The following is a 19,863-nucleotide window of genomic DNA, read 5'->3' as shown; positions in this document are numbered from 1 at the left end:
CAAGATTTCCTAGAATGGGATACTGCACAAATAGTAGTCTGATACTCTATACTGTGCCATGCAATACTATGATTACGAGCTTCCCCTTACGGCGACCTACATGACCATCCGTAATAAGGAATGTACTACAGACAGCGATTTAGTGAGGCCCTGACCCGCTGGAGATGGTACATATATATTCTTGTCATTCGCGAACTACAGAATACTATGATACAATGATTTCATGCGATAAAATCTCCTGAACATGACTATCTCCCGTACATTTTCTGGTACAGCCATGCGCCGCCCCCTCGTTCGATGTGAGAAGGCACTCAATGAGTTGTGCCTGGAGTCTTCCTTTTTCACTCCAAAAAATTGGCAACTGCTTTCTATTGCGAGCAGTGCCCTATTCGGAACAACTTTATTCCTTGGTTTTATAGCCGGTGACTTTCTGCCACCGATTCCCCCATCGTGGGATGCCGACAAGGTATACAGTCATTATCAAGGACACAAGAAGGGTGTCCAAGCTGGCGCTGCATTGATGCTTATCTCTTCCGGATTATGCCTTCCCTATGGGGCAGTAATATCCAAGCAACTTCGATCCATTAACGGCATAGATCCAATTCTCTGTGACTTATCTCTCGCAGCTTGTGCGGTAGCGAGTGTCACCATTATGATGTCGGCGTCATTCCTCGGACTGATTACTTTTCGGGATTATGGCCCCGAATTGACTTTACTTCTCAGTGATCTGTTTTGGATCACTATAGTCATGCAGTGGCCGCCATTATGGATTCAAAGCTGGTCCATATCATGGGCAATCCTCTCCGACAGAAGTCCAACCCCGGCATTCCCAAGATCTTTGGCATTTCTCAACTTCATCGCCCCACTGGCATTGTCCTCAGCCACAGCCATCCATCTTTATCATCACGGACCATATGCATGGAATGGCGCACTATCCTTCTGGTTCGGTTTTGGCCTTTTCTTCGCCCAGGTCGCGGTCGATCTAATCTCTTTCGGTCGAAACATTCTTGCACATCGACAGGTGGAATTCGATGAGCAGACAAACTAATGGATCACTTATTAGTTTGTTTCCTAATGTCGGGTCTTCCTCGGGTACTGCTTGGCAATGGAACGTCCGATAATAGCATAAAAATTGATTATCTGGCTTGTTGTATGCCCTAGCTATTTGTGACACAATCACAGCCGAGAGAATGATATTGAGGGGACGATCGCAGTCTGTCTGCTGTAAAAGTCTGTTGATGCGTCGGCCACCGCAGACGTGTGTATGCAGGAGACCTTGGATATTCCATATATAAGCAATCTCGCAGTGTAACACTCAAGCAAAGACACAACGGATGCGGTATGGGCTAAGATACTAGAGAAATGGTGTGTGGCAAGAGCTTCTAGTTAATAAGCGCGAAGGACGTTGGTAGTAAATGTCTTAAAGCTTTCTCCCCGATAAATTACCCTGTGCGCATGTTGCGAATATGTAGCTAATTTTTGACGCTATGGTACTTCCACACATAGTCCTTATCTCTGGTGGCTATTAGTCAAGCGTGAGACGAGAGTAGGGACGCGAATTACCAGGGGACAACTCCGCGGAGGGGGCCATGTTGTACAAAAGGTATGAATCCCGAGCGTTGGCACTTTTAGACTGGTTAATGGCTGTCAACCCCCGATTGAAGATTGTGATGCAAATAGCAGTACAGACAACCGTTGCGGGAGCTAGTGCTAAGGACAACACGGCGAAAAACAACATCATGCTCTTGCCGGCTGTATTTGCCGACGATAGAATCACAATCTGGCTGATAAGATAGGCGATCAAGGCAAGGTAGCCCATGTGTTATGTGGCGATTAGACGGCATTCCAGCAAGTCCGAGAAACTAGACAAGAGGCAGAGAAGCTCACAACAATAGCATTTGCACCAAAGGTTCGTTCTCGCTGGACAAACCAGACACCAAGAAATATCGCAATGATGGCGACAGGGATGAGCAGTATCGTCAAAGTATACTCTGGTTCTTTGAAGTGCACATATACTAGATCATATTGGATAATGACGCCAATGAGAAAATACAGGTTTAGTTTTCTCAGTATCAGAAAAACCTGCATGTACCACCTACGGTTAGCAAGTTTTCACAAGATACTTCAGGTAATTGGGGAACACGACGGAGTCGATGTTACCTCATAGGCCAGATAACGCATCCGAGTGTCCGGGCTGCCGCGAACGGACTTGTAGATAGCCCATGAATAGTCCCGGTGTATCAAATATGCAATTGGGCCTAGAAAAAGAGCGCACAGTTCTGTAACTATACATACGAGGATCTCTGCTGGCTGGACCTGAGGCCACACATTGCGTGTACTATCCACCAAAGTCGGATAGCTAAAACGTGACTTGAACAGTCTTGCAGTAGTACCTCTCATGAGGAGAAATTGTATCACAGAATAACCGAAGCTGCAGGCATTACAAATGCAGACTGAAAATAGAAGGATGTTATTCTTGTGGTGGATTGTATCCAAGGATAGAAACAACTCAAACAAGCAGGCGAATATCAGGATGTCTAGGTTGATTGGAATCAGGTAGGACACCGGCGCTTGATTGATGGTAGAGGCGACCTATCGCTGCCATTTGACGAGTATATAGCTGCCTTGTAGGTTAGATGTGCTCGTGCCCACAAACGGATCAAGGGCGTACATGTTGAAGATGATGGTCAAGACTGCTGGTGCGAGCAATACGCTGCACAACCACTATTTATATCTTGTCGTCGGTCTATATATGCTCACTTAAGAATGTAACGGGCCATCTAACGATGCCGACTGTTTTAGTTGATCAAGTCTATGCTAATATGTTCAGTGACTTGTTATTGTCCGCCTCCCACGTGATGATGAAGTTGGACTTGCATCCGACAACAATGTGAAAATTCTCTGGCTGATTTACAGGTTCGCCCTGTGTTTGATAGAATCGTAGGCAGCAGCTACTACGGGACCCGATATAGGTTTAATACAGCCTATTGGTTCAGAGTGAGACACTTTTAGCTATTATATTATTGAACCACCAAATAGTAATACATCTGTTCCCTGCCAAACGGACCAAAATCCTGGGTCAATTTTTCGAAAATGGGGCGTCGGAAACACTTGATTTTGTGTCTGCCGGTTACGCCGGTCGGCCCACCTCAACATACCCGTCAGGGTCTGATCGTTGTCGGAATGGCTTAGCACTAAGTATCAAACAGGTCTATGGAATCTTCAATCACCTCAATTGATCGATCCCCATGTCTTGAGACATTCCGTGTCATGAGTAGTCTTCCTCAACCAAATAATCATTAGTCCCATGTTGATCTCATGCATTGAGGTAAATGGTACTGTACATCCCAACAGGATCCTTATGATTCCGATACAGGGCAAGGAAGAGAGGTCATACTGCCACTAATCGTAAGGCAGGCAGGCCATTTGGGTTGCATGTCAGCAACTCCACCCACTAGTATAGCAATTGGTTCATCCAGTCTGCAATAGATCCCGTGCCCCGATTTGCTGAAGTCTCAGCATGACACTGTTCAGGCAGTCTGCTAACCGGATTACTCTACGCTCGTCCCGTGAGAACTTTCCGACCAACTGCAATCGAGAAAAGGAAGGTGCATGATATCTGCTGCAAAGTTCTTGCAAGATCTTTTTCCCAGAATTGACGAGTGCACTGGGATCTATTCCGATTTCTGGTAGGTGTTTTTGAGAATATAAATTAATCCAGATACATGGTACTATACTACAGTCAAAGGAATAATAGGAAATCAGCATTCCAAGTATAACCTTGCTCAACTTGAACTCCACAACAAAAAGCAAGAGATAATGTAATGTTCATTTCATGCCTTCTGATCGGGAAATTTTCTTAGCATGTCACCCAATCGATCAATAGGCGCAGACATCAGACCAACAACAGTTTCATACGGTGGCCGGTCAGGGGCCGCTGGATGGCTCCGCGTAGGAATGAAATTCTTAGTGCGACCGAAAGAACGCGCCATACTTTCGGAGGCAGATTCACCAATAGCATGTTCAAGAGCCGGCAGATCTTGGCTTTCTTCCTCCTTGATGTGCTGCTCTAAGTTCGCCCACAGGCTTTGAAGAGTAGGGATGAACTCGGTGTCATCAGGCTGAAGGCCTTGAAATGTATAGAGAAGCTCCTTGACCTGCAGTGTCACGCCAGTTAGCTTGATTCGTCCCTCAAAGAAACGAGGCTATAAGTAATCATACTATTTGGTGCTCCTCTCTGTCGTGCTCCGCCATGGCCTTGCCGTTGTCCAGCTTTAGCTCCATCTGGGGATACACAACTAGCTCCTCGCCAATCGAGTGGCGGGCCAGCTCCCAGGTAAATTGGTTCTGCCATCTGACCCTTTCATCATTCGTTTTTGCACCTAGAATTTGATGGTAAGCATCCTCCAGTTCGCGATGGTCGTTCTTGATAAGTTCAGACACGCGAATCGCGGCAGGGGCGGTGATCCGGAAACCACGCCTCGGGGTCTGAACCGTTTTGGAGAAGAAATTGGAGGACTGTGGTCCCCTGAATGATGTTTTCGAAAAAGAAGAAAGCAACATGATCGCTTGCCTGATTGGCTCGTAGGTGGGTTTGTAGTAGTTTGCTCAGAAAGGGAAGTACTATTACGATGTGCGCACTGTATTACACTGTCCTTGAGTTCGTGGGGTACAGCGCAGAACCTGTTTATAATGTCTGAATTCCGAGTTCCAGGCCAGCTCGATAACTATGACATAGGTGGTCATTAAGTGTGCAGTCCAGCCAGCCAGCAATGATTAAGCAATTAATCATGTTTTGCCTGCGCCTCAGAGTGAGAGAGCCTCACATTGGCATGATAGAATAATGACATAGTCCAGACGTCGCGAGTTTGGCGGATGGAGGCTCTGCCGGTGAAACCAATCGGAATGCGCATAGGATCGTTGCCATGCGGAAAAGCCCTCAATAACCGGCTTCTTGACCGGTAAGGTCTCTGGGATATGCTTGAGAGTCCTGCTGAGGGCTTAGTCTAGCCATGGCCACTCAGTCGATTTGCTCATCACGACGACAGCCCTTCTGAAAGTCTAATCAGCGTGGAAGGTGAGGGAACGGTAACTTTAATTTGCGTGATGTAGCTGTTTACGGTTGGACGTCATGGCTGAGGCCGGAACCGCCCGGACGCCAAGGCAGGAAGTATAAGAACATAACTTCATGCCAGTGAGAAAGACCATATAATCACCAGTTTCGAGTGATCCATTGGCAAGACGGCAATCGATGATGGCAGCGCATCCCTTACAGGCGTTGGGGGAGGCGGTGGGAGCGGCGGGCGCCGACCCGCGCATCAAGCAATTGAATTCGCTGTTTCAGGGGGCCAATGATGGGCCCGCCCGGACAGCGGCCAAGTTGACGGGGGTTCAGCAGGGCGGCAAGCGGCAGGATGACGGGCCCTACTTCACCAACAACGAGGGTATCCCCTTTCCCGATCCCGCTCACAGCAAGACGGCGGGTGGACTGCCCTTGGTGTCAGACACTTTCTTGCTGCAGAAACAGCAGCACTTCAACCGCTCTAAGAACCTGGAGCGGATGGTTCATCCCTGTATGTTCTGCGGCTCCTCGGTGGTTTTAAATCAATTGGCTGACGATGCACAGGTGGTAGTGGAGCTTTTGGATACTTCGAAACTACCAGAGATGTCTCCAACCTCACAAAGGTGCATATATCCCATAGCTACTCCAGAGAAGAATGTAACTCGAGAGAATAACGCTAACTTGGACAGGCCGACTTCCTCAAGTCCTCCGGACTGAAGACGCCGGTCTTCGTCCGCTTCTCCACCGTGACTCTCGGTCGGGAATTCCCCGATCTAGCCCGAAACCCGCGTGGCTTTGCCATCAAGTTCTACACGGGAGAAGGAAACTATGATATCGTGGGCCTGAATTTCGTATGTGATGTGGTGGATCTCATTCGTACGGCCTGTTTGACGGATTTCTGACTCTTTGTCTGATCAGCCGGTCTTCTTCTGCCGAGACCCTATTCAGGGCCCCGACGTAATTCGGTCGCAATCCCGTAACCCTCAGAACTTCCTCCTCGACCACAACTCCCTCTTCGATCTTTTGGCTAATACGCCCGAAGGGTATGTTTCGTGCAGTGGATAGGAAAGCTGCGTGTCATGTGGCTGACACTGGATAGAAATCATGCCGGCATGATGTTTTTCAGCAACCATGGAACGCCGAAGGGATGGAGAAACAACCACGGCTACGGCTGCCACACCTTCAAATGGTAAGCCGGCTGACATCAACTTATGCCCTGCCCCTACTAAACACTTGTAGGGTGAATGACGAAGGCAAATTCGTGTATATCAAGTATCATTTCTTGGCAGACAATGGCCAGAGACAATTCACGGCCGATGAAGCTCAGTACCACGGAGGGGCCGATCCGGACTGGTCCAAACGCGATTTGTGGCAGGCAATCGAAAAGGGGGAAGAGATTACCTACACTGCACACGTGCAGATCATGCAGCCCGAAGACGCAGACCCTGTGAAGCTGGGCTTTGATCCGTTCGATGTGACCAAGGTGTGGCCGAAGAAGCAGTTTCCGGTAAGTCCTCAATTCTCCGTCTTTTCCTCTGGGACGCCCTGGGTCACTCATTCATTTGATATAGCTTCACGAGTTCGGTAAACTCCGCCTCAACAAGAATCCTGAGAATTTCCATCGGGATGTTGAACAGGCGGCCTTTTCCCCGGGCAGCATGGTCCCCGGCATTGAAGACAGTCCTGACCCCTTGTTACAATTCCGCATGTTCTTCTACCGCGATGCGCAATATCACCGAATCGGCATCAACCTTCACCAAGTTCCCGTCAACTGTCCTTTTATGGCCTCGTCCTATTCGTCCCTGAATTTTGATGGTCAAATGCGCGTGGATGCCAATCACGGCATGAACCCGCAATATGTCCCGAACAGCTTTGTGAACAAGTTCCGACCAGATGTTGCCGAGGCCCCTTACCAGTTGGCAGACAACAATGTCGGACGCAAATCCCATTTCTACCACGAAGGCAAGCCTTCCGAATACGATCAGCCACGGGCCTTGTATAAACAGGTGATGGATGAGCGTGCTCGCAAGCAACTGCACGATAATACTGCCCGGCTCCTCCGACTCGTGGAGTATCCGCTGATCCAGATCAAATATTTGGCACAATTGTACCGCATCGCACCGGAGTATGCCCAAGGCGTCTATGATCTGCTCCCGGAAAAGCCGTTTGCGTTTAGCGACGTCGAGCAACGTGCTGGGGGTGCTGAGGCCGCCATGAAAGAGCCCAAGTTCCGCCCTTGCGCCCCGACCGACAAGTTGGTCGGAACGTGTCCGATGCAGCCTGTTTACAATGTCCGAGTTTAACGGAACCCTATATTCATTCCATGAGCTCGGTCCCTTTAAAATTGCCTCTTGTTGCTTCAATTGTATTGTCTTCTGATAAGTAGTGCCAAATATGACATATTGCAGACCTTATGCCACCTGTCATGCATTTGATACTCTGACGATATATATCTCTTCTTACCAAGCCAAGAATACCAACCACTTCAATGAACACACTACAACTAGGAACCCTTGACCTGAGGCTAGTAAGGACATAAAGACCCATTTAGTAGTACTAGTAGTAATCTTGATTGAGTTCAGATACTAAGCCCAGTTTGTTGGTGGAGGCGTCGAGTTACTACACAATAATAGGTCCTTGGGATGGTCTACCCCAATGTCGGAAAGTAAAAGTACGAATGATGATGACGCCGATCGATACTGCTTTTGGGATAGAATGGTGAAACAACAAGATCTGAATGATGCACGCGCCCCACTAATTCAGGCAGATTCAAAGACCCATCCGATCCATCATCCCTTTTTTTCTTTTCCGTATTGCGTCCATATCCATTATTTCCCCACAAGAAGTAAACAAACGAGTCATCCCAGAAACAAGATGCCGGTTACTTTAACCACTTCTAGCTCCAGACCAGAGGCGTGGGTTGGAGCCAAGGTACTCACGGCGGAATCCCTCTTAGAGGAGTCTTGTCCAGAAAATGCCCGTCGCTGCAAACAGCTGTTCCAGAGCTCTTTCACCCCGGAACAACTCGCAGAAAACCACATCAGCTCCTCCTCAAATGGCCTGGTCAATGCTGTGTACCGGGCATATAGTAACCATCATCATCTGACCCTGCGACCGGAGGACGTGTGGTTCGCCATCCTGTCCCAACTGAGCTTCTACATCAACGCGCATGCCGAAGATTTGCGGTCGCATTTCGTGGCCCATGAAGGCAAGGAGGAAGTTTCTGTCACTGCAGTCGGGACGGTATATTCGGTCGACTTTGGTGCACTGGCAGTCCAAATGACTGAGGCGATTCAAGAAAAGGTCGTGGATCCCGACCTACGGACGTGGCTCATGCCGGCATTCAGCACCACCACCGTCAGCGACCAGATTATAGCAGCGGTCCTGATGATGGGTGCCATGCAACAATACTTCTCCTTTAAAGCATTTCTCTTATGTGGGATCCCCAGTGTGACATTGTTGGGAGAGCGGGAGGACTGGGTACAGCTGCTGAGCAAACTGGACAAGCTCCCCGACTTGGGTGCGGAGCCCGCTCAGTTTGCTCGCCTTCTTCGACCTGTCTTGCAGAATTTCATCATCTCCTTTGACGAGCCCACCTCAGAGTCGGTTCGTGAATTCTGGGGTTTGTGCGCGGATCGAATCTCCGGCGGAAGCGGCCCGTCCTACTTGTCGGGGTGGATCACCGCGTTCTGCTACTGGGATGAAAAAGGCCAGCCCATGAATAAGGGAACTTTGGGATGTGAACTGGATGGTGTCCAGTTTCATCGTGTTGACTTTGACGATATCCCGGGCGCGTTCGCCTCAGTGCCTATGAAGGTAAATGACAATGGCACCGAGTATGAGACAGAGCTAGTCGCCGGAGTAATCGGCATTCAAGCAAGCTGTGGAAAACAGACGACAGCTGCTATTGGAGATGCAGAGGCCCAGCAGGACACGATCCAACCGGCTTCAGGATGGTGGATATATGAGAAGGAACCTGCCGCAGAGAATCCGGAGTGAGACCCACCAAGGCGTGGACTTGCTGATTGCTTAGGATATATGAAAGCCCCAGAAGGGCTTATTTGAGGATGCAATCCCCAATACATAGCTTCAATCAACATCCAGTACGGCAAGTCGTCGACTGTAGGACGAGTAGCATTTCAATGATTGGGTATTGCACATGTGCGGTGACTTGAACACGGCGAGGCCTCCATGCGAATGTAAGAAAGGAGATTACGTGCAATATGGACACACCTTAGGACCCCCTCAAAGTGCACCTAGTAGTGATCGACATACTACTCAAATATAGACTATCTGAGTAACAGACTAACTTGATCTAGTTCATCGTTATTGGCTACGTAGTATCTTCGCCACGGATGATTCTGTGTAACGCCTGGTGTTGATAGTTTAGGGAGTTGCTGACTCAAATAGTATACTATTCGAGCCAGCGAAGGTCCCCAAAGCTGAGATTCGGGACATTGTAGATAGATAATTGTGTTCTTTCTAGGTATAGGTATATCTACCAGTTTCGAGGAAATGACAACCCACCGCCTCAACACTTTCAGTAGTGAACACAGCTACTGTGCAGCCTGGTCGGACTTGACTGGATTTGCTGCCTACCTCCGTCGAACCCCGCATTATATATAACAATGTCTCACACACTATTTATAACCCTACGTACTTCTCCCTACTTGACCATTCACCGATTCCGATGCATGCATACTGGTTCCTGTTGACGCATATGGAGGAACCTCTTAATGACATTGCCATATTGGAGCGAGGTATCTCCTCTGTCGTCTTCCCTGTAACAGTACTTGGTAGGCAGTGCATGCAAGTCAGCTAACAAAGCCAGGCAACCTTATTTTCGGCAGATACAACCTCCTACCGCTGCTTAGTATCTTCGCGACATCCCTATGCCCATAAATCGTCATTGTTCAAACAAGTATATATGTTGCCTATCGTCCTCCAATGCTGCGTTCAGCCACAGTATCTCATACAGGAAGACTTTAGTATACCTGCAGTCTACCTGAGGTTTGTCCTCCAATTTCAAGCACTGGTCACGGAAGGTGGGATAACCCGATTGGATCTGGCAGGACAGATGTTCAGTATCATGCTTTGGAACTCCTTTGCGCGATTCTCGGCCTCTCGCTTTCTGAAAACTGGTCAGGGACTGTGGAAAGCTCTCTTGACAGCCACACGGCCGGATGACGAGACTTATTCAGCTTTCAGCAAGAAGTCGTTCGACCGCAGTGATGAATCATCACCAAGAACTAAAGGATCCTAGTAACCTGTATCAAAGGCCTTTCCTTCTGATTCTTAGATAATCCCAGAATTTCAGAGATATCCGGTCAGGTGCTAGCTCCTATCAATATCATAGTCAATCGAAACCGCTTCCACGGGTGTAGTAGCCTTCTCCAAATACAACCCACGGAAACAGGCGGAAGAAGTTGAGTATGTCGGCAACCCCCTGATGCGACACTTAGGATCCCAAGTTGCTCATCGGACGGTCGGATGGACGTGGAGGGCCCTTGATAATATCATATATATGAACAAAAGCCTTCCCATTTCAAAATGGTTTTTCCGACACATGACCGGCTGGTGTACTACTAGCAATGAGCTACCAAGTTTGAGTTGAATTTCATGTGTTATATAATATGGGTAAGTGGCTTCTGTCTAGACAACAAGGTTCCCTCTGTGGGATGTAGAATCTAACACAAGGGTGAGTGACACAAGGGTCATGATAGAAGATCGGGCTCAACAGCCCTTGCCCATAATTAGCCCTACACCTCAGCCCCACTCGAAGAATCATCATTGCTCACGCCGCCAGAGGAAGTAAGGGTAGCAGCGTATGTAGCACTGGTGTCATGGCTTGCGGTCAAATTGATTCCCAGTGTAATCCAACCAAGAATACCATCTGCAACCGTGTCTCCTAGCAATGCATACTCGAAGAAGGGGTCAGAGTTGCTATCGGCCGTCTCAACCTGAACCACATGGTCGTCGGCATTCTCGGTGATGGCAACCGTGCTGGTGTTGTAGGGGTAGGTAGCCTCGACCTGTGAGATCAAATCCTGGTCAAAAAACAGCTGGCCGATGTGCGGGATATGGCCTCCAGAGAGGGTGTTGTTCGCGAGGACCTGAGCGCCCACGTGAGCGATGATATGGATGTGAGTTGCGCGACCCGAGTAATGTCCGGGGAAGACTGTTTTGAAGCCAGCGACGCCATCAGAATCGGTCTTTTGGAGGCCACGGAGGAATATCTTGTCAAGGTTGGAAGAGTCATTGCCGTTGCCGTTCATACTGCTCTGAACTCCAGAGTAGATTCCAGTTGCATTGCAATTCCAGACGTCCCAGTAAAGGTCCTGGATGGGCTCGCAGGTGTTGATGTCGATAAATTGACCGTCCAATATGAGAGGCACTCCTGGCTCTCCGTCGGAGACATCATGGCGGATCAGCTCGCCCTTGACCCAGAAGGGGCCAACCTCACCCTCCGGAGCTAGGATACAGACGGGGTCCTTCGAGAAAAGCTCTGACTCGGGGGTGTTGGGCGTCACCTGGAGCGAGGAATGGTGCGAGGTGTTTACCACCTGCTCCGTATTGCGGAGGGCCAAGGAGCGCTTCTTGTACGTTTCATACAAAGCCGCGCGGCGAGAAGCAGCTCGATCATGCACGCCACTTCTCTTGAGTTGTCCAGCACACTGGCTTAGACTCCGTTGGGCGTTGTGGAGGTAGGCACGCTTGGAGACATCGGTAAAAGAGTTAGGTTCATGGGCTCCAGGATGCGCAATAGCGAGACCGGCAAGCGAGAGAGCAATTGCCTGCTTGATCTGAAGAATCTGCATTGTGAGGCGATGGAGAAGGGACGGTTTGAGGAATGACTTGTTGGGTTTGAGATGCGTTGTGTACCAGACTGATTGAATCCGAACAAAGTCATGCTTTATATATGTTCGATTTCACAGACGGGGAAGTCTGTCATCCAAATGCAGCCCAGATAGCCACGTAATGCCTTTACGTTTGATATTGTCACTGCGGCATACAACCCGTCCGGAGCCCTGTAAACGCGTCATCGTCGCTGTATACAATCTTGGCCGACCTCCCGTGGTATGTAGAAGCCTGTTCAAGAGTATCAAATTTTGTGGGGCATGGGGACGGAAGGATCGACATCAGTCAATATCAAGAAGAGGTGGCTGATGAATTGGCTTAAACTGATTGATGGAGGTATCGGCTTTCCGAGAAGCATTTGGAACCAAGCGGAGTCGGGGGTCGCTTGGCTCTTGGCAGCTTTAAAGTCTCCGCACCATTTCCCCAGGATCGACACTTCCTTTTCCAATCTTGCATCTCATTGGCATCGACCATCGTTTCCAGCCCTGACCCTATGCCGGCCCAGCGTTGCCGCTGACTAATCATAGCTCCCGGTCCCAACCCAAGGCGGAATCGACAAGTCGATGACAGAGCAAAGTCCCCCCTAGGAACTGCTAGAGTGACGAGTATTGCAGTGTGTCTGTTCGCGTTCTGGCCCGCTAGACCTTTTTTACTAGCATGAGTGGTCAATCTTCAGTTCAGCGCCCTGGTGGCCGAGCTCGCAATGCTTGTGATCTGTGCCGTCGGAAAAAGGTACGTAAATGCATCCAGTTGAATGTGTCCTTCAAATCCCGCAAGTGGAGTTCTATGGCTTTGAAGCGCTAAAGCTGAAAGACCCTACTAGATTCGCTGTGACAACGCCCAACCAGCCTGTGAGACATGCTCTTTGGGAGGTGTGCAATGCACCTTCACAGAACATCCCAGCCTGGTGCGAAAAAGCCTACGAGAGTAAGTACCGGTGCAAATCCCATTCTTCTACGCTGACCGGCATACTAGTCAACTCCTGGATGCCACAGCACGGATACGAGAACTGGAAGCCCAGCTGGCTGTCCAGGACCTCTCTTCCGATTCCGGCCAGAGAGAGCGAACTAGTTCTGACGAACATTCAGACAACCTATGGCTTCCCTTGTTCGCTGTAGACCATCTTCCAGATACATACAGCATAGATACGTCGCTTGCAACATTTCAAGCAGAGATCGCCCATTGTGGAGTAGGAGAATCCGGCTCCACCAAAAGAGCGTCCTTTTCTTCCATAGTCTACCGAAAAACAGGCGCCCAACTCGATCTCGACCACTTTCTCGCCCAAGCTGCACAGTCGCTCAGATTCCGGGGCATTCAGAGCAGGACAGGCTCACATCGCTCGCTGTCACCAAAGTGGCCTCCCACGCCTTTGGTACGATACTCCATCAATCACTACTCACAGAGTGGGTTGTATTCCATTTTCCCGGTTGCAAACGCCGATGCCCTGAGTCAATTAATCGAAGAGGGTGTATTGGACCGTCAAGATGACACTGTACCTGCAGCAAACCTGGCCTGCCTGTTTGCATTCACTGCAATGATGAGTGTAATGCATCGACTCAGCCCGGAATTCATCAATGCTGAGCCAGATGCATATATCCAGGCAGCGCTGGGCCTCGTGCCTAGGCTATTGATGGAAAGGACCACGGTTAGAAGCTTGGAAGCTGTTGTGCTGATTGTATGCTACTTCTATCTTGACCGAATTAATTTTTGCTGACTCCCACAGATGACGTATATCATGCCAAGTGGGCAAATCGAATACGGGCAACTCCTACTATCCCTAGCTACCCGAATGATACTCTCTCTCGATGCGCATCGAATTTCCATCATAAGCAATCCGGAAGGTAGACATCTCCGGGCCTTGTTCTGGTTCTGTTATGGAACGGATAAGAACATGCTCATCCGGTATAATCAATCACCGCATTTCATCGATGCGGACTGCGACCTCCAAATACCGGACAATTACATTTTGTCGTCATCTGACAATCAATTTTTCACGAGGCCTCTTTCCAACAATGAACTACTTTTTCCCTCTGACGTCCGACTTTCTCTGCTGAAGTCCAAAGTGTACCATCTTCTCTATTCCCGCCATGCTCGAGCTCAGCCAGAGGCCCGTCGCCTTCAGTATATCCGGGAGTTAGATCAAGAGCTTAATGATCTGAAACGCACATTCCCTTCTAGTTGTTGGCCGGATCTATTTGCCACACCGTCCGCCCCAAATTACACTTTCCATGACCTGAGTATGCGGGGGGTCTGTCTACACCTAGAATTTTACTTCTTATTAGGGAAGATCCACGAAGCGAGTCCTTGTCTTGAGAGCAACAATAGTATTTCCAGCTGGCCAATTCTTCCTTCCAGTGTCGAACTGTTCTATCAGGAATCTCGGTCTATTCTGTTATACATACGTCATGTTCGTGACTTCCTGAACTGGCATACTTTCTGGTTGCTCTCCCTCATTCGGTGTTTCTTTGAAGTTACTAATACTGTTTACTCAGGATCTATGCCCAGTTCTTGCTGACCAGTGTCTTCTCCCTTTTCAAGTGTATTATCAGTTATCCTGCCGCGTCGTCAAATGAGAACGACATACAACTACTGCAGAGCTTAGTGGACATGTTCGCTGAATTAGATGGAAAGGAGTCAGCAAAGTCGAGGGGACTGTTTCCTCCGTTTTATTTCACAGTCTGTCTGATCAAGAGACTTGTCTTCCTTGCCAGGAAGGCCTCCAACAAGGCTTGCGAGTGATACTGGCTTCTGGTCGCGCTCAAAGTGAGATTAGGGGCTCTTAAAAATGTATATGACTGAGTAAGAAGTAGACTCGTGTGAGCCTTCCCTCTCACTAGAGAACAATTGGTCGTTGGGTAAGTATTGGACCTTAATTTCGAACGGATCTCACTCTAACCCAACTTGATACATGCCAGAAGTTACCTTTGATTAAACAATTGAATGGAATAGTAGAAAGAGATTTCTTCTCATTTGGTTAGCAATGAATGGAAGCAGTTATATCTTGATTCATTCTATGGAAAATAAGTAGTATAGTAAGGTTAATCTACAGGCAGCATCAGTGTATGTTCACTCAATTGAAGCTTAAGATTTAATATTAGCAATGCCGTACTACCAAGAACAGTTAGGTATGAATCACGTGCTTCCTCTCAGCGAGCCTGAGCATTGCTTGTGTGTAAGCTTCCCCGGAGCAATTGTCTATCTAGATACTGATAAGAAGATACTCACCGATGTGGCGGCCTAGTATAATGCGGTGGAAATGAAACTGTGGGATGCTCTGCTGGGATTGGCTGAGATTAGCTTCCGTTTGTGTAATGCATCACGGCTTTGATATAAATTACTACTATATCCCCAACTCCAATTACCGAATCCAGAGAACAACCTGACCTGCTCCAACCAATCACCAAGTAATCAAGTCAATGAGGGGCGGGCTATCTGATGGAAACCGTATGTAGTTACCTACCCTTATAACTCGGAGTCTTGGGAAGTCGACTACATCCATAGATTTATCCTTGAATCTCGCCACAAAAAGGTTTATATTGTCAAGTTACTGCGTTTCTTCCTCGACTATAATGAGCAGCCTGGACAGGAATGTCGATGAATATGACCTGACTAGATCTTGGAGCAAGTAAGAGAGGAGATGAAATCTATCCTGTTCTTACAGGCCATCCAAGCAGAAGTCACGGGGATTAACTAATACCAGTAGAAGGAAGTGGCTGAATAAGCGTACAAATTATTTATACTAATTGGGTTGACCCTGCGCTCGCGCATGCGGGGTTATCACTGAAATTCTAGCCAGAAATTGGGTGAACTGCAGCCTTCATGTCCAATTACTTACTCCTATTTAAACTCAATAAGAATTCATATCAAACGTAGTACGGTAACAAGCCAGACTTATTATAACTCCAAGTTTTCCTTGGAGAGGGAGATCTTGCCCTGTGCCAGATGCTCCTCCTGATGGCACAATATCTACAAGCCTCACGGACGCCGAACCGTTGCTGGCATGTCATCAGCACAACCTGTCGTGTTGGTCAGGCATTGGGGCTTCATTCCAGTTATGGCGACAATACTCGCTCATTTGCCGAGATACAGGTCAGACGGAGGGTGTGGCATGGATGTGTTATGCTGGACCTGTATGCAGCCGCCTATGAAGTTCCGTGGCCTATCCTCCCCTAACTAACACATACCTTTTCTAGGGCAGTGAGCACGATTTTGGGCCGCCCACCGATGATCTCGCAAGAGTCGTCCATGCCACTTCCCCAGGCTATCGACGACTGCTATTTGACCCCAGATTCCGTGATATGCACACAGCCACCCAGAATCTTTTCACGCGTTGCGTGGTTCGTCGAGACCCTCAAGTTGCACGATATGCTCCGGAAGACCCTGGCTGCATTGTACCATAACGCGGCGTCAAGGGACGCTGGAAGTGATATGGAAGGAAAGGCAGCCCCGCTGAGGCAAATGATAGGTATCATAGAAATAGACTCCCAGCTCCAACGATTCAAAGACGCCCTCCCCCCCGAACTGGACTGGGATACTGGGATACCCAGTGGGGAGCTGCCGTTGTTTCTCAGAGAGAAGTATCTACTTCGAGCCAGGTAGGGGAGCTGTATGTCAATGTTCCAATTGTCGCTAAGTCCCAACAGGTTTTGCTACCTATAACTTCTCCTCTACAGACCAGTCCTTGTGAGGACACTTCGGACCCACCCAGGAACCCAAAACACTCAGACCGGAGACATTCTACGACATGGAAGCATCTCTTCCAAGTTTCTCCTGGACTGTTCCGTCTACTGCGTTCGAGCCGCAATTGATCTCGCATGCCTGGTGCATCAGACATGCCATACCGAACTGTCCAGCGTTTGGTTCTACAATGTTTTCTGTGAGCCGCTCGCCCGTGGATGCAAGGAGAATCAAATACTGATATTGTGCATATCAGACTCATTCACTGCCGGATCAGTGATTATCCTCGCCCAGCTCTCTCCATCGATCGTGGAGATTGTGGCCCGACAAGACTTGAAAGAAGCGTGGGATAAATGCCGGGATACCCTGAATAGTCTATCAGGATACAGCAGTACTGTGAAAGACTGTGCAGAGACGCTTTCCCTCATCAGGTCGAAATGTCAAACTGCTGGAGCAGGTACAAAGGCACATATATATATATTCAAAGAAAGTAACTAAACTCTCGCAGGCTTGCAGGAGGAACATAATTCATGCACCGATACCCATGTGGACTCGGAACAAGTCGACTTTGAAGGCTGTGATCTGGCATCGGATAATATATCTCTGACAGACGGCCTCTTCCGTGACTTTGATTTCAACGAGGATACATTATTTGACCCGTTCTGGTTCACTCTTCAGTTCTAGGTCTCATATCCATGGTACGTATTAGAAGAACTACTGATGTGCAAATACATTGATTTACTACCGTTTGTTGATTGGTATACCATCTATGACACGTTGAGACAAATAAGATTATTTCTACATTATTGAAACGACAATCGACGCCCCTGGCACTTCTTTTACAAGAGACACAACCAGACCTTTTTTTGCGCGTCCTCTGCGTCAAAATGCGTGCGAGGCCCGCCAAGGGGGGCTGTTAATCAATGAGTGAGGATCACTTCCTTCAAGAAGGACTCGATACTCTCAATATTGTCCAAATTGGCAGCGTGCCCCATGATACCGTCTGGTCTCAGGGCTACCACCGCGCCCTCCATGGTTGAGATGCTGTATGCTGCATGAGCAGACCGTTCCTGGTCATAGTACATCTTGCCGATCTTGGGGGTTGCGAACATCTGGTCACCTTCAGCAGGACTTTGGGCAAGTATTGTCAAGAAATGAGCAAGCCCACAAGGCAAGCTGTCCCTAAGCCGGCTCAGTTGCTCCACAGCCTTGCCTAGTTTCTCTCGCGTGGCGAGCGGTTGCCCAGCTAAGACGATGACAGACCATTTGCCGTAGTTCGGTATCAACTGGAACAGACGAACTGGGATCCGAGACCCCGGTGCATAGAGCAACGCATCAGGTCCTCTCCAACCCGCTGAGATCATCCCCGTCGATGGAGATTTGTTAATGATGGTTTCGTCATAGTGAATGCCCAGTCCAATGTTGAACTGAATCGTCTCGTCGAACAATCTAGTGAACAGTTCGTTGGCGTCCACATACGCACCCTTGTGACTGTCTGGGATCTGGCCGGAGATGGTTGCAGAGAAGGCCTTGTCCAGCTCAATGAGATGCTGTGCGGCCGGCCGGCGCTCGAGGTCATATGTATGAAGTATTTCGGTACTATACCAACCTTTCACCACGCCACCCAATTTCCAGCTGAGGTTAACCGCATCATGGACTCCAGTATTCATGCCCTGAGTGGCTCCAGAAGAGTGCGTGTGGCATGCATCGCCAGCGAGCAAGACGCGGGAGTTCGTGTAGAATGTATCTGCAACCTTTGGGTTGATGCTAAAATTGGATGTCAGCCTTGAGCTTCGACATGCACGCCCTTTCAAAAGATTCTCTCACCTGTACAGAGTCCACCATTCCACCTTCTGTACCTCAAAAGTGAAGGGCTCCATAGACTTTCTGGCCTCCTCAATAGCTTGCTCCTGCGTGAGCTTTTCTCCATACTTGGCAAGCATCTCGTCTGTCATTGCAAAACCGATGCGCTTAACGCCATGGTCAAGCTGAACCCACAGGACGTTGCCATGGCTCTTGGACTCGATTGACGCAAATCCAACATCTGCGTCCGGCATATTGGTGGAAAATATGCCGTCAATTCGAACCCATTTGAACTGAGTATGATCACCCTCAAATGGGATGTTGGCCGAGCGTCGGACGAGCGAATGGCTTCCATCCGCGCCAACAATAAACTTGCTGCGAAGAGTCAGAAGAGCCAGTATAGAAAACGGCTACTGGAGGAACATACCTTTTGACTGTGACGGTCTTATCCGTACTCCACTGACGAATTTGACTCGTTACGTTGTAACCGTCATTCGCTACGTCTTCGACGGCATAACCTTCCAGCTTCCAGCCGATGTATGCCTCCCCACCTTGCTCCAGGTACGCGGTGCGGATCACATCCTCTGAATACTTCTGGCGGATGTTTAGGCAGTAGTCGCGGAAGGTGCCATTCATGCGCTCAAACATGATATGCCAGCCGCGAGACGTCACCCGTCTGCCGTCCTTGTATGTGACGCTATTGCGGCCGATGTAGCCAATCTGGTTCAGCTCCTCGAGAAGCCCGAGCTGGTCAAGCATCTCTAGCGTTCGCGGGTACAGGGTGGTGGCTCGGCCGTACATAGCCTGCTGCTCCTTGTCGTGCTGCGCTGAAAGGTCTGTCAGTCTTCTAAATGACCGATAGCAGAAAAGACACCAATAGCGTACCAACGACGATCGAGGCTACGCCCTGCCTGGCAAGACTGTAGGAAATGAGCAGACCCACGGGTCCCCCACCGACAATAAGGACGTCTGTGTTGACTGTAGTCTTCATATTGTTGAGTCAATGAAGCAAGCGTACTTGATAACGAAGAAAGGTAGCGGTCGATATTGCTCGGGCGGTTCGACGCCTTTATACTCGGGATGCCGGCTATATCGGCATGGCACAGAACGGAAAGGATGTGCCAGAAGACTACTACGTGTGAACTATACGTGGAAGTGACCGGCATCCATTGACCGATTTGCTGCAATCATCAGTTGATGGCAAAGCGCTCAAGCATCTACAGTTGTATCGTTGGTATCGGGATTGTAATACAGCGAATCCGATGGTTTTATAGGGACAAAATAACCGTATCGGAATGCAACGGTAAGTGGACCTAAAATGCATCATGATCATCAAAATACCTCATGCTGTCGCCGCTTGCTCCGATAGAGCTAAAGTAATGTTTCGTCATTACCAGGATATTACATTCAGTGGCTGATGTCGTGGCGGGGTTCCTAGAAAATGTTTTGCATTTCGCCTGGGT

General features: G+C 48.9%; 10 protein-coding genes across 10 annotated transcripts; 6 read left to right on the top strand and 4 right to left on the bottom strand.

Annotated features, from left to right (window-relative positions):
* The first annotated feature begins 216 nt into the window (after window positions 1–216).
* BO83DRAFT_412158 (uncharacterized protein) lies at window positions 217–1,256 on the top strand. Its single transcript, XM_025534377.1, has 3 exons — window positions 217–299; window positions 420–976; window positions 1,022–1,256. The coding sequence occupies exons 1-3, from the start codon at window positions 245–247 to the stop codon at window positions 1,046–1,048; spliced, it is 639 nt and encodes a 212-aa protein (XP_025382813.1). The 5' UTR covers window positions 217–244; the 3' UTR covers window positions 1,049–1,256.
* A 269-nt stretch (window positions 1,257–1,525) lies between these two features.
* BO83DRAFT_403387 (uncharacterized protein) lies at window positions 1,526–2,673 on the bottom strand (the record flags this gene model as incomplete). Its single annotated transcript, XM_025533613.1, has 4 exons — window positions 1,526–1,780; window positions 1,888–2,082; window positions 2,161–2,592; window positions 2,653–2,673. 4 exons carry the CDS (start codon window positions 2,671–2,673, stop codon window positions 1,526–1,528), a joined length of 903 nt encoding a protein of 300 aa, XP_025382812.1.
* A 1,022-nt stretch (window positions 2,674–3,695) lies between these two features.
* BO83DRAFT_456969 (HHE domain protein) lies at window positions 3,696–4,563 on the bottom strand (the record flags this gene model as incomplete). Its single annotated transcript, XM_025537085.1, has 2 exons — window positions 3,696–4,157; window positions 4,222–4,563. 2 exons carry the CDS (start codon window positions 4,561–4,563, stop codon window positions 3,834–3,836), a joined length of 666 nt encoding a protein of 221 aa, XP_025382811.1. The 3' UTR covers window positions 3,696–3,833.
* A 688-nt stretch (window positions 4,564–5,251) lies between these two features.
* On the top strand, window positions 5,252–7,365 carry BO83DRAFT_456968 (catalase; the record flags this gene model as incomplete). Its single annotated transcript, XM_025537084.1, has 7 exons — window positions 5,252–5,573; window positions 5,627–5,685; window positions 5,752–5,913; window positions 5,981–6,105; window positions 6,162–6,251; window positions 6,302–6,569; window positions 6,634–7,365. 7 exons carry the CDS (start codon window positions 5,252–5,254, stop codon window positions 7,363–7,365), a joined length of 1,758 nt encoding a protein of 585 aa, XP_025382810.1.
* A 509-nt stretch (window positions 7,366–7,874) lies between these two features.
* Window positions 7,875–9,244, top strand: BO83DRAFT_382897 (DUF4419 domain-containing protein). The gene has a single exon (XM_025532338.1). It carries the CDS (start codon window positions 7,937–7,939, stop codon window positions 9,059–9,061), a length of 1,125 nt encoding a protein of 374 aa, XP_025382809.1. The 5' UTR covers window positions 7,875–7,936; the 3' UTR covers window positions 9,062–9,244.
* A 507-nt stretch (window positions 9,245–9,751) lies between these two features.
* BO83DRAFT_382896 (uncharacterized protein) lies at window positions 9,752–10,379 on the top strand. Its single transcript, XM_025532337.1, has 2 exons — window positions 9,752–9,822; window positions 9,894–10,379. The coding sequence occupies exons 1-2, from the start codon at window positions 9,799–9,801 to the stop codon at window positions 10,323–10,325; spliced, it is 456 nt and encodes a 151-aa protein (XP_025382808.1). The 5' UTR covers window positions 9,752–9,798; the 3' UTR covers window positions 10,326–10,379.
* Window positions 10,380–10,688: 309 nt separating this feature from the next.
* On the bottom strand, window positions 10,689–12,010 carry BO83DRAFT_456962 (intradiol ring-cleavage dioxygenase). Its single transcript, XM_025537083.1, has one exon. The coding sequence runs from the start codon at window positions 11,878–11,880 to the stop codon at window positions 10,822–10,824; it is 1,059 nt and encodes a 352-aa protein (XP_025382807.1). The 5' UTR covers window positions 11,881–12,010; the 3' UTR covers window positions 10,689–10,821.
* Window positions 12,011–12,564: 554 nt separating this feature from the next.
* BO83DRAFT_456956 (uncharacterized protein) lies at window positions 12,565–14,659 on the top strand (the record flags this gene model as incomplete). The annotated part of the gene is made up of 5 exons (XM_025537082.1): window positions 12,565–12,652; window positions 12,744–12,847; window positions 12,896–13,595; window positions 13,644–14,359; window positions 14,413–14,659. Exons 1-5 carry the CDS (start codon window positions 12,578–12,580, stop codon window positions 14,657–14,659), a joined length of 1,842 nt encoding a protein of 613 aa, XP_025382806.1. The 5' UTR covers window positions 12,565–12,577.
* Window positions 14,660–16,144: 1,485 nt separating this feature from the next.
* On the top strand, window positions 16,145–17,281 carry BO83DRAFT_403381 (fungal specific transcription factor domain-containing protein; the record flags this gene model as incomplete). The annotated part of the gene is made up of 4 exons (XM_025533612.1): window positions 16,145–16,466; window positions 16,599–16,796; window positions 16,854–17,054; window positions 17,106–17,281. 4 exons carry the CDS (start codon window positions 16,145–16,147, stop codon window positions 17,279–17,281), a joined length of 897 nt encoding a protein of 298 aa, XP_025382805.1.
* A 62-nt stretch (window positions 17,282–17,343) lies between these two features.
* Window positions 17,344–19,421, bottom strand: BO83DRAFT_382894 (pentachlorophenol 4-monooxygenase). The gene is made up of 4 exons (XM_025532336.1): window positions 19,286–19,421; window positions 18,828–19,227; window positions 18,425–18,775; window positions 17,344–18,364 (listed from the first exon to the last, which is right to left on the bottom strand). The coding sequence occupies exons 1-4, from the start codon at window positions 19,389–19,391 to the stop codon at window positions 17,518–17,520; spliced, it is 1,704 nt and encodes a 567-aa protein (XP_025382804.1). The 5' UTR covers window positions 19,392–19,421; the 3' UTR covers window positions 17,344–17,517.
* Window positions 19,422–19,863: the final 442 nt, after the last annotated feature.

Source organism: Aspergillus eucalypticola (assembly GCF_003184535.1).
Source record: "Aspergillus eucalypticola CBS 122712 chromosome Unknown BO83scaffold_39, whole genome shotgun sequence".
NCBI lineage: Eukaryota > Fungi > Ascomycota > Eurotiomycetes > Eurotiales > Aspergillaceae > Aspergillus > Aspergillus eucalypticola.
Note: the sequence above shows the minus strand (reverse complement) of the source record. Positions and strands in the feature narration are given on the sequence as shown.

Bases quoted from the DNA above. Each gene is read 5' to 3' on its own strand.
- BO83DRAFT_412158 (XM_025534377.1), top strand. From the start codon at position 245: ATGACTATCTCCCGTACATTTTCTGGTACAGCCATGCGCCGCCCCCTC. The intron at 300-419 runs GTGAGAAGGCAC...TTGGTTTTATAG, and splicing joins GCGCCGCCCCCTCGTTCGAT to CCGGTGACTTTCTGCCACCG. The intron at 977-1,021 runs GTCGATCTAATC...GCACATCGACAG, and splicing joins TTTTCTTCGCCCAGGTCGCG to GTGGAATTCGATGAGCAGAC.
- BO83DRAFT_382894 (XM_025532336.1), bottom strand. From the start codon at position 19,391: ATGAAGACTACAGTCAACACAGACGTCCTTATTGTCGGTGGGGGACCC. The intron at 19,228-19,285 runs GTACGCTATTGG...CAGACCTTTCAG, and splicing joins CGTAGCCTCGATCGTCGTTG to CGCAGCACGACAAGGAGCAG. The intron at 18,365-18,424 runs GTGAGAGAATCT...ATCCAATTTTAG, and splicing joins GAATGGTGGACTCTGTACAG to CATCAACCCAAAGGTTGCAG.
- BO83DRAFT_456962 (XM_025537083.1), bottom strand. From the start codon at position 11,880: ATGCAGATTCTTCAGATCAAGCAGGCAATTGCTCTCTCGCTTGCCGGT.
- BO83DRAFT_382897 (XM_025532338.1), top strand. From the start codon at position 7,937: ATGCCGGTTACTTTAACCACTTCTAGCTCCAGACCAGAGGCGTGGGTT.
- BO83DRAFT_382896 (XM_025532337.1), top strand. From the start codon at position 9,799: ATGACATTGCCATATTGGAGCGAG. The intron at 9,823-9,893 runs GTATCTCCTCTG...TAACAAAGCCAG, and splicing joins CATTGCCATATTGGAGCGAG to GCAACCTTATTTTCGGCAGA.